The sequence below is a fragment of the Porites lutea genome, chromosome 2 (assembly GCF_958299795.1).
Source record: "Porites lutea chromosome 2, jaPorLute2.1, whole genome shotgun sequence".
NCBI classification, from domain to species: Eukaryota; Metazoa; Cnidaria; class Anthozoa; order Scleractinia; family Poritidae; genus Porites; species Porites lutea.
In genome coordinates, this window is record NC_133202.1 from 16683732 (window position 1) to 16696299 (window position 12568).

At 39.5% G+C, this 12568-nt stretch overlaps 1 protein-coding gene across 1 annotated transcript; it reads right to left on the reverse strand.

Annotated features, from left to right (window-relative positions):
- Positions 1–10857: 10857 nt before the first annotated feature.
- On the reverse strand, positions 10858–11645 carry LOC140925717 (uncharacterized). The gene is made up of 2 exons (XM_073375611.1): positions 11597–11645; positions 10858–11159 (listed from the first exon to the last, which is right to left on the reverse strand). Exons 1-2 carry the CDS (start codon positions 11643–11645, stop codon positions 10858–10860), a joined length of 351 nt encoding a protein of 116 aa, XP_073231712.1.
- Between the last annotated feature and the right edge of the window lie 923 nt (positions 11646–12568).

The window sequence follows — 12568 nt, forward strand, 5'->3', positions numbered from 1 at the left end:
GCCAAAATTAAGATCTCACAATATCACGGAACCATATTTATAAAGCATAAGAGTTTTGGATGGTACAATTTATGAAAGAAGAATCACTTGTCATTTAAATGTGGAACAATAATATGGTGGTCACTCAGAATGACACATAGGCTTCAAGATCTGGCATACGCCGTCACTCGCAAAATGAACCAAAATTAAGATCTCACAATATCACTGAACCATAGGTATAAACCACAGGAAAAAATAACGGATTCCCATTTTTGGATATTTAGGGTATTTACAGAATACCCATAAAAATCCCAAATTTGGCAAAGTGAGACAAGTCCAAACTAGGGAATTCCCAACAAAGTTCCCTGATTGGGACTTGTCTCACTCTTCCAAATTTGGGATTTTTTTGGGTATTCTTTAAATACCCTAAAATATCCAAAAATGGGAATCCGTTATTTTTTCCTGTGAACCATGAGAGTTTTGGATGGTACAATTTATGAAAGAAGAATCACTTGTCATTTAAATGTGGAACAATAATACGGTGGTCACTCAGAATGACACATAGGCTTCACTCGCAAAATGAAAAAAATGCCGTCACTCGCAAAATGAACCAAAATTAAGATCTCACAATATCACTGAACCCATATGTATAAACCATAAGAGCTTTGGATGGTACAATTTATGAAAGAAGAATCACTTGTCATTTAAATGTGGAACAATAATACGGTGGTCACTCAGAATGACACATAGGCTTCACTCGCAAAATGAAAAAAATGCCGTCACTCGCAAAATGAACCAAAATTAAGATCTCACGATATCACTGAACCATATGTATAAACCATAAGAGTTTTGGATGGTACAATTTATGAAAGAAGAATCACTTGTCATTTAAATGTGGAACAATAATACGGTGGTCACTCAGAATGACACATAGGCTCCAAGATCTGGCATATGCCGTCACTCGCAAAATGAGCCAAAATTAAGATCTCACAATATCACTGAACCATATGTATAAAGCATAAGAGTTTTGGATGGTACAATTTATGAAAGAAGAATCACTTGTCATTTAAATGTGGAACAATAATACGGTGGTCACTTAGAATGACACATAGGCTTCAAGATCTGGCATATGCCGTCACTCGCAAAATGAGCCAAAATTAAGATTTCACAATATCACTGAACCATATGTATAAACCATAAGAGTTTGGATGGTACAATTTATGAAAGAAGAATCACTTGTCATTTAAATGTGGAACAATAATACGGTGGTCACTCAGAATGACACATACTGTAGGCTTCAAGATCTGGCAAGTGCCGTCACTCACAAAATGAACCAAAATTAAGATCTCACAATATCACTGAACCATATGTATAAACCATGAGAGTTTTGGATGGTACAATTTATGAAATAAGAATCATTTGTCATTTAAATGTGGAACAATAATACAAAGGTCACTCAGAATGACACATATGCTTCAAGATCTGGCAAACTTATGCCGTCACTTGCAAAATGAACCAAATTAAGATTTCACAATATCACTGAACCATAATTATGTATAGATGTAAAACAAGAGTTTTTGACTGTAAAAATTTCAAAAGGAAAATCATTTGTCATTTGAAATGTAGTAGAATATTAAATAATAAATTATAGTGACCACTGCTTTGTCAAGTGCTGTCACCTGAAAAGTACAGTAACCCCAAAGATCTAACATATTACCTCAGCTGTACAACAAGCCAGATTACTGAATTATGGACATGCTAAGGTCACATCACCGACTTATATTGGTGTAAAAGAAATGTTTGCCTGCACAGCTCAAGATCTGGCCCAGGTTGTTCAAAAGCTGGATAGTGCTATCCACCAGATAAATCTCTATCCAGCGGATACGTATTACGGGAAACAATTGCCTTATCTACCGGATAGTGATTTATCGGCTGGATAGCACTATCCAGCGTTTGAACAACTGGGGCCTGGCTACTTAAGATTATTCCATTAATGAAGACTATGCACAACAAAGAGTACAGTTATTTCTGCAGTAAACAAAAAGGAATCAATCAATGGCATATCTGTGCATGCATCTTAAATTTTAAGATTTATCTTTTGAGGTTTTAAGCTTACGCAAAGTTATTAGAAAACCAAAGTAAGTAAACGAACCACGATATCAAGAAGAACATACCTTTCTGCAGTCCGGCTGAGTTGATGACTTGGAAACAGGCTTTATGTGAAGAATATCGCAACTGATCACTGTCTCTCGAAAATAACAAAGGTATAAATCGTAATAGAACAGCTGAATAGAAAGACAGGCTTTCTATTATCCGAAAATTACAAAACTACTCGTTTTGCAACGCTGTATCGCTTGTGAAGTCCGCGTGAATTTGAACTGTTCAACGAAAGTTTATTTTACACTATTCTATTGGTTCAAAAGCCGCACGTGACAATGTAAATCAAATCGCGCATGTGCCAAAGTCACGTGGAGGCCTGGGAAACAACAAACATGGCGGCTGATCTTGCGACGGAGTGCATTCAGTACTACATTCATCCGGACGATGAAACTCTGCAACCTACTATTGAAATGACTCCTGGGTTCAAACCTTTCACATATTGTGCATTTTGTTCACCCAAATTGTAAATGGTAACGTTTTACGTCAGGGCCTCCTATTCCGAGACTTCTTGTGATATTTTTTTTTTTCCGAGCCACCGACCCAATATCAGGAAACGCATTCAACGCTAAACGAAAAAAAAGGGGGGATGGCCTTACCCGAAATAACTAGCTGCAACAAGTAATATGATAAACTTTGAGAAGAATGTGATGGTGATTGAAACGGGGCAATGGAAAATCAAAACTTGCGTGAAATAACACTGTGAAGTTTGGTAAATGTGCAAACGTTGGTTAAAGTGGTCGTAAAGATAGTTCTTTGATCATATTTTGCTTAAATTTACGCCTCTAGTAACCATAAATTTACACAGTAGCTTTGCTATGCCAGAAAATATCAAGCAAACATTCATTTTTGACGTTCGATTTTTACACAGAGAACAAAATGGCGGCAAATTTGAATCTAAACACCAAATTTACTATGGGGAGCAAAAGTGAAACAAAATATGTGTAAACTTGATATTTACTCCACATTTACGCCACCCTTGCAGAAAAGTAAACTTTCACTTTCGAACAAAATTTGCACCAAGAACAAATAAGCAGCAACATTAGTACCCTAAATTTACAATAGATTTGCTCAACTAGCAAACTTAGGCAAATCCGTTTTTTCGTCCAGTGTACGTCGGTTTGATAGACGGTGTACGCGTTGGATTTCCACGCTGCGGCCATTACGATATCCGAGATCTCTCTCCATGAAACTTCTTAGAACTTCTTCGGTATCTTCTTCTCGTGCTTCAGGGATATTAAAAAAATTAATATTCTCTCTCCTAGAGTAAGCTTCGAGATAAAGGTTCTTGGATATGATCTCGTCCATTTGGTGGTTGAGTTTCTTCTCACTCTCAATCAGAGAGGTAATTCTTTCATTCTGCTTGTCAATCTTCTCTTTTAAATCATCTCGATATTCCTTACATTTGTCAGTATTGAAACTGCAAGACTTCTTTAGATCAGCTATGTCAGTCTTGGCCGTTGCTTGAAACTCTTCGAGCTTTGCTGTTCTTGTCTTGAGATTCGCCAAACTGGTTTCTATATTTCTTACTGTGCTTTCGATTCAGTCAAGTTTACTCAGTCTATCAATGATGGAGTTAAGTTTTTCTCCGATGTGTTCTATTTTATCGAGAGCCGCCATGACTTCGTCATTTGTCTCGTGGTCGCTACCTGTGCTTTCGTCTTCTGTTTCTGTTAGATCTCTGGGCTTTTTTGCCTCTTGAAATGGCGAGGTCTCGCCTCCGGAGCTTGTCGATGATCGATTTCTGCGTTTTCTAATATATTTAGACAGTTTTTCGGCCATAAAGAACTTTTGGAAGGCGGACGGCTTTTTGGGTGCTCCTACTCCGCCATCACTCGGCCCAATCTCCATGATGATGATGATAATGATGTTTATTATTATGATACAGCCACCAAATGGTATAGTTTGGTGTCTTAATGCTATATAATTAATAAAGAACAAGACTCCATCACAAGCATATTCATAATTAAGCTTGTCCAATTAGTAAAATAATTCAATTACTAAATTTAAATAAGGTTTGGTTTCATTCAACTTTGAAGCTCATCTGAAATTTGTCGTTTAATTTTTTCGTAATTGGACAACATGGGGCCTACTATATATATATAAGCCATACAAAGTTTGCAAGGTATCTTTATATGTGTGTTACTAAAGCGTATTATCTTTTTTAACCCTTATAACCTCAATATTTATAGGTGGATCATTTCCCCCAACTCCCATTAACTCGCCTTAACTCGCACAACTCGCAACTGCTCCTGGTAAGCTCACTTTTTCCTTTTCTGGCCTAAACTTGCCTAAACTCGCACAGTCTCGCGGCGAGTTAAGGTCCCAGAGTAGGGCATAAATACCACTCGTGTTCAAAATTGACTCAAATTTCACAAGCCGAACGACTCGTGAAATTACATATAACAATTGCGAAATATCCCTCGTGGTATTTATGACAAATCATGCTATTACCTATACAAATCTGACATTTCTAATAGACGTTTTATTCTTCAGTTTCAGAGGCCTGAGACTCGCGTAAATTTAGTGAGCGCTCATACTATTGACATCAACGACAAAAAGGAACGAGATATGTTGCGTGCATTTACTGTTCCTCTTGCAAACATGAAATCACGAAATGAAAAACAAAAAGTTTCGTCCAATTTGTCGCGCAGCAATGTGGAATTTAAATGCAGGGAAGATCATCGCAGTTAAATAAACAACTTAAGCAGTTACGAAAAGAAAGCCAGAAAAATTCAGGCTTACTGGCTTTCTTTTCCTAACTGCTTAAGTTGAGCATTTAACTGTGATGATTTTATCTGAATTTATTTCTGCATTCCCCACTTGTAATATATGAAATTTTCAATGTTGAGTGGGCAAGTTGAGATTGTTTGTGGTGCGACACTTCCATCCTGCACAACCGCTCTTATCCTACTTGTGTACAATAAACGAGACCAGTCATACCAAAACAGCCGTATTCTTGCTTGTTACCCTTATTTTCACGTTTCTTGCTGGACGTTAGGACCCGCGTTTGTGGAATCGACTAAAGAATGTTACAGAACTGGAGAGCATTTATATTCGACTCTTGTTTTTCGTAAAATTCTTCGACGAATACACTCACCACGCAAGGAATCCTTGGAAATCAGAACTGAAAGAACGTTTTCCAACACCAAACACAAAGTTCGACAAAGTTACGCTACCTAGCCGACATCGCCCTCCTTTGTTAGGCATTGCCGTGCTTAATACTTCCTAACACAGCCGTTAAAGATGTGTTCAATTATTCTACTCAAATGCAAAAAACTGGAGGCTGTAATCACGTTTATTTCTAGCCTGATATCACACTGGCTTATCCAACTGTTCTTTATCGTTCCGAAATTAAAAAAGCGAGAGTAAAAATCATTATGTTTGTCCGGATCGTGCTGATTAGGCGCGGTTCAAACGTCGAATTTCACATGTGCCGAACGAGAGTTAAATGCATTTGAAGTGCGACGTTTGAATCTCAATTAAATTCGATTGTTTAAATTAAATGCAACTTTCACCGTATTTGCGACTAAAACAATCGAAGCTAAGATTCGACTTGAATTCGACTTTTGATTCAAACATCGAACTTAATGCATGAATTTTAGTAAATTATTATGATTTATTAACAGAGACTAATATTGACAGCGAACAGAGTTAAATTCGACGTTTGAATCAAATGCCGTATTTAGCTATTTCAGTCCACTAAAACAGGAATTAAGCTCGGCACATGTGAAGTTCGACGTTTGAACTGCGCCTAAGAATGTGAGCAAAATTACGAGCCACACCCCATGATTCCGAGAAAGAAGATAAAGGACGCCAGCAAAGGGAACGGGGAGAGAAAAAAAGAGCAAATTTCCTTTTCATTTATATCCTAATCTAAACTAGAAGAAACAGATTGAACAAGACTAAAATAACTTACTGACTGAAATGCAAAGAAGAAAGGCGAGACCAAACAGGATCTTCATGCTGCAAGTTCTGTACAATTCTCCACTGCTGCTGAGGGGACACTTTGAGTGGACGCAAAATATCTCGGAGCGCGTTTTATTAGAACACAGACGATGTTATCCACTACCCCACTTTTAAGTAGGGTAGTAAAAGCGCTTGTCAGTCTGTCAATTCTAAGACTATAATAACCAATAGAAACTCAAGTCACTCTTAAATTTGATTGATAATTGCCAATCATAACCAGAATAAACCCAATCAAAGAAGATAGCAACTGGGCCACCCATGATGCAACACGGTTATCTGCGTTTTCCTACAGAACGCGAAACCGCCCTATTATTTACTTAGTGAGGTACGTTGTGATTGGTCAACTGTTTTTACCAACTATATTTTCGCTTTGTGCTTCCCTCGTGTCCTTAGTCTTATTACAGCAGTAAGTGACACAACGAATCTTTCAGGATTAATATTTTCTCAGGATAGTTAGACTCAGGTGTAATAAAATAAGATAATTAAGATACTTAAGAAAGTGAAGCGGAGTGGCTTTTTCTACCACGTTAGTCAAGGTAAGGATATAAAACAAAGCCTGAAGGCATTATAGTTGACAGGAAGAATCAAGTTGACAAGATACTATCACGAATAAGTCACCAGACCGCAAATGATATTACTGAAATATCAGTATTTTTTTTAGCAAGCGTAGACTAACTTTATTAACACCACACCACTTGACATACAAAATAACGCCCAGGGATCTGTATAAATTACCTCAGTTGTGATAGTTAACCCCAGGTGTCGTTCATTTGTTTATAATTTATAAGGCAAATTACGCGTCCTTGCTCCCTATGAAACTTGCGAAATAACCTGAGACGACAAAAACACAGCTTCCTGCCAAACAAATAATGTCTCCCAGGCATTAAAGCAAAAAGGGTTAAAAAAAAAAATACTGAATTTGAAAAGCTGTTAGGCTAACCAGTTATCAAAAAGGTAACTTAGGATAGACTAATAAAAGAAGGTTAAAAAAATTAAACTGAGTTAAGATAAGATAAGATAGGATTAGATAAGATTAAGGCTAGATAAGTTAAACGTAAGGCCAAGGCAAAGTCTACATGACAATATCAAAGTAAAATGATAAACATTAAGACAAAATCCATCATGTCAGGAAATTGAGTAATTTTAATTTTCAATGGACAAAAACCTTGTCCCAGAATAGTTTAAACAATATCGCATTCTTTTTTACACTTTTCAAGGCCTTTAGATGTAATCAGTTATCTGTAATAACACCAAAGAAAATTTCTTACGTGAGCCAAAGAAAAGAAATGTCAAATTTCACAAAATGACATCTTACACATGAAATTTTCAGAATTTTACCTGCGTTTTCACAATTCTTGTGAAATTTGACATTTATTTTCTCAGGCACCCATGAGAAATAGTCTTTGGTGTGATAACAGATAACTAATTATATCTATAGACCTTCGAAAAATGTAAAAAAGAATAAGATATTGGTTAAATTATTCTGGTACAAGGTTTTTGTCCTCTGAAAATTGAAATTACTCAATTTCCTGTTGGATTCCGCCTTAATACCCATCAATATCGAAGACCCATTTGTTGGTTAATATATATTATCACGTTGCGGTTGTCGAAAGAAGATGTATCAATCTTAATATCGACAGTTCGCTTCAATATCTAATTTGCATGTTTTCATGTCTAATGCCACCATAAACGCGCAGGGATCTGTATAAATTATCTCAGTTGTGATAGTTAACCCCAGATGTCGTTCATATTTTTATAATGCGAATTGCGCGTCCTTGTTCCCTATGAAACTTGCGAAATAACCTCTGAATGACAAAAACACAGCTTCCTGCCAAATAAGCAATGTTTACCAGGCATTAAAGCAAAAAGGGTTAAAAAAAAAAAAGAAAAGAAAAAGAAAAAGAAAAAGACTGAATTTGAAAAGCTGTTAGGCTAACCAGTTGTCAAAAACCACAATTGCAATCCGTTTCAAACTTCTTCGAGTTTGTCCATCCGTGTTTCCTTTTGTATTTGCTGTGTTTTATATACCTTTTTGTAATGTTTTGAGCAGTTAGTTTTTTAAACTTAAAAGTTTTACTCAGTTTGATGGCAGTTCTGACAGTGTGAAATTTTGTAAACGGTTTCGTGACACAGCGCCTTTAACAGCGCTTTAATCTTAAGCCAACGACTATAAATCATCAAACTGTCAAACTGTTTCTCTGGTTTTCAATGCTTTCAGGAAAAATTCAAAAACAAAGGAGTATTTTACTGTTCCCTCCTTGAAACTTTCTCTAACAGTTCAAATTATTTGTTGACATTTCTCCGATTATCCTGTCGTACGTGAATGCAGTAATGCATCAGTCAATTGAAACCACTAAACTCCGGCCGCCGCGGCATAGTGGGAGATAGCGGGGATTTAACGCGTCCAGTGCAGGGATTTAAAGCGGTTCACTGGCGAAAAATTTCTGATTGGTCGATACGCGACCACGTGACATAAAGTAACTTCTAGTAAATTCAACATGGCGGCAAAGTAGTCCCTCGTGTGTTTATTCCAGAAGAAAGAAGAAAAACTGCAGCCCTACTTTGCGAAATTTCTTCAAGTGGCCTGGACTTTTTACTACTCTCATTTTCCTCCCGTTACTGCAACTACACATAAAAGGAGAAAACTACCGACCTTTTTAGCATGTCTTCTCCTCGTATCGAGCGATCGCAACGCCAATCTCGGTTAAATGGATCGAGCCAGTGTGTTTGTCTGACAGTTCCAGGATGCATTATCAACTACACAACACATATCACGAAATATTTCGACCAAAAAAATTTTCGATCTCTCACAGTGGCAACAAAACCACAACACAACCACTGACAAAAAAGCTGCCATTTCTGCTTACACCTTGGCAACATTTCGCTGGGATTTGCCTCTAAGCCAATGACTTTGGCGAAAATCGACCTCGTGATTTTTGTCGCGGTGCATGCGTAGACATTATTTTTTCGCCATTGATTTAAAGCGGGGGGTTGGCTGTCATGCGCTTGTGCGCCCTGACAGCTTCCAGAATAAATTATACGGGCCAACACTAAATTCGATGAAGAAATCAACTGCGAATCCAAAGGAATCGGTTCTTAAATTCGCTCATCCGTCGCTCTACGTAAGCAAAATGAAGTCTGCTATTTCTAAACTGTCATGGTTGCTAGTCGAAAAGATCGAGGGAACGAAGTCCATATAAGGAAATACGTGACCTAACGTGACATCTTCCTTTTTGAGTGGTTACTCTTAAAAAAGTTCATGTCACAACATAGTCAACCGTACGTAAAATTCTTTCGTGACTTTGGCTTAGCAAGCTTGCAACAAATGTCTCAATAAGACGCTGGGGTGCTCTTGGAACCCTTTGACTCCTTCTTAGGGGTGGCTCACCAACCTGAACTTCAGACTGCTCATTCCGACCTGTCTGCGGTTCAGTCCTGCCTGTTTCAACTCTATCCTCAGTGTTCTGCGGCAAAGGTGGACAGGGTTCGTTACTGACTGGTTCGAAATCTGGGCTTACAACCTGAGCGGCCTCCTTAGTTTGCTGGAGGTGAACCCGATTTCTACGCATCTGCGTGCCATCCGTGGTTGCAACTATATAGGAACGAGGGGCCACATGTTGTTTAACAACCACAGCCGGTTTCCACTCACGCCCTTGCTGTATTCGCACTGCTTCGCCCTGATCCAGTTCAGGTAGGGGCCGTGTACCACGATCATAGAAGTTTTTCTGACTTCGTTGACGGGACAGCAACTACTGGCGGACCTGAAATGTGGGCCTTGGCATTGGTTTAAGAAGGTAGCATCTCTTTTTCGATCTTTGCATACTTTTGCTGGCTCTCCGTTAGGGCCTTAGAAGCGTAGGCCACTGGCTGGTTGTTCTGTAGAATGACAGCACCTAAGCCCTTTGAACTGGCATCAACCGACAGAGATACTGGCTCTTCGGGGTTGAAGAACTTAAGGACTGGTGTGGATGAAATTGCTGTATTGAGGCTTTCAAATGCTTCATTTTCTGCCTGTCCCCAGGACCATTCCACATCTTTCTAAAGTAGCTGGCGTAGTGGAGCACTTTTTTGGGACATGTTTGGAATGAACTTGGACAAATACGTCACAACACCCAGCAAACCTCTGCAACTCTTTGCGATCACCTGGGGGTGGCATAGCCTTAACTGCTTCGACTTTTAAAGGATCTGGTTTTACGCCGTCAGCACTCAACACATGGCCAACATAACTCACATCGGATACACGAAAACGGCACTTATCTTTATTGAGCTTGAGATTCCGTTCACGACAAGGGCTTACACTTGTCGAAGCCCGACATCGTGCTGCTTAGTGTTCTCTCCCCATACCACCAGGTCATCCACAATGACATCCAGACCTTCTATATCATCAAACAAGTGAGACATGATATTCTGAAACACCTCAGGAGCTGAAGCAATTCCGAAGGGTAAGCGCGTGTAGCTGTATCTGCCGAAAGGTGTGTTAAAGGTAGCTAGCTTGCTACTGTCCTTATCAAGCCTAACTTGCCAGAAACCATGGTTGGCATCCAGGACACTGAACACCTTAGCTTTGGGAATTCTGCTAATGACGTCTTCTATCGTTTGCATAAGAAAATGCTCACGCATAACGGCTCGATTGAGGTCGCTGGGATACAAGCATACTCTAGTTTTGTTGTTCTTTTTCTTTGCAATTACCAGGCTGTGTACTCAAGCGGTGGGTTCAGTTGCTTTCATTATGACACCAAGCGTCTCCATTCGCTAAAGCTCCTCCTTCAGTGGTTCACGAAGGGCAACAGGAACTCTGCGAGGGGGCTGTATAACAGGGGTGGCGTTGGGATCAATTTTGATTTTGCGCTGGACACCACTTATCTCTCCAAGGCCCTCAAAGACGTCAGCATATTCGCTCTCTAAGCTCTCTTCTTTCAAACTGTAAATCCTCTGTTCCAGTCCAAGTTCAAGACAGGACTTTAGGCCAAGAATTGGTGGTAAGTCTTGCTCGACTAATATGAACTCCAACACTGCGAACTTTCCTTTACACTCGCAAACAAGACTAGCTTTTCCTTTGGGCGTAATTTTGCGACCATCATACACTTTTCATCATAGAGCTTTGCTTTGCACTGATGAGCCTATTTCTGAGCCACGGGAAGTCGATCGAAAAACGACCTGGAAGTCACAATCTGCACCAGGATCTAATTTAAAATTCACGTTAGTACCAGCGATCTTTAGCATGACGTGCTAGTCATCCTGAAGGGGGCTTTCGCTGCTTGATTTGAATGAAAATGTCAACAGATCAGCTCCGGCGTCGCTTTCGTCTGTCTCTTCAGCCATTGCAGACACTGTTTTTCCTCCAAGATCTTGCAATTTCTTTCGGCACACGCAAGCAAAATGGTCTTTTCTCTGGCAATAACCACACGTTTTACCAAAAGTAGGACAAAAACCCCACGAGTGAGAAGAACCACAAAACTTACAATTTCCTTGTTGCGATGTGGGACCTGACCCTCTGGACCCTGGTCTGCGCGGAGAATTCTTCTTTTGTTTGCCGCCATGTCGGATTTTATTCAACGAGGGATTTTCATTGCTGTGTTCTTTTGGAGCCATTGCTTTAATCTGTTCTTTTGAGGCCTCAGACGCTCTCGCCATACAAATCCCTTTCTCTAATGTTAGCTTCTCGTTTCTCAACAGTCGTTCCTTCACAGCCAAATCACGTCAACTGAACATGAACTTATCTCTTACCATGTCATTGACCGACTCGTACTCGCATGATTTTACCCTGTTTTTCAAACGCGTGACAAATTGATCCACGGTTTCGGAATCCTTCTGTGTTATTTGCCAAGATTGGTATCTCTCGAAGACCACGTTTTTCCTGGGGTTACAGTAACGCTCAAACTGTTCAAGCAGTTTGTCTAGCTTTTTCTCGTCGCCCTCGGGAAACTGGAACTTCGCCGGCGAAGTTGAGCAAAATAGCTATCTTGACCGTGTCATCTTTCTTTTCGCTTGCCGAAGCTGTTAAGTAGATGTCGTATTGCTGTCTAAATCTTCTCCAATTTTCGGACGTATTTCCGTCGAAACTCAACGCACTGGGTTTGTGAAAACTATCCATTTTTATAAATCCCACCTGTGACACCATGTCATGGTTGCTAGTCGAACAGACCGAGGGCCACGAGGGAATGAAGTCCATATAAGGAAATGCGTGACCTAACGTGACATAAACTACTTTTGAGTTTTGTTTTGTTTTCGGAGAAAGGCGTTTAGGAAACGAAAAATCAATTTCGTGAATAGAGTATGGGAGGGGATGTCGCGGGCGACTGGCAACAGGACGTTCTCAAGAGTCTTTGGAAAAAGAGAAGCTTAGCCGATCGATCTGGTATGTTTCTAGGAGTTCTGTGTGGCTTACGAAAAGAATACACCACACTTGGAAAGTGGTAAAAGGCGTGAGTTTGTTCAACTCTGACTTGATTTATGACTCCGA

What these genes read in the sequence shown, in the direction of transcription:
- LOC140925717 (XM_073375611.1), bottom strand. Translation starts at nt 11,645, where the DNA reads ATGGCGGCAAACAAAAGAAGAATTCTCCGCGCAGACCAGGGTCCAGAG. An exon ending in CGCAGACCAGGGTCCAGAGG is followed by an intron (nt 11,160 to 11,596) that starts GTCAGGTCCCAC and finishes TTACGCCCAAAG; the next exon opens with GAAAAGCTAGTCTTGTTTGC.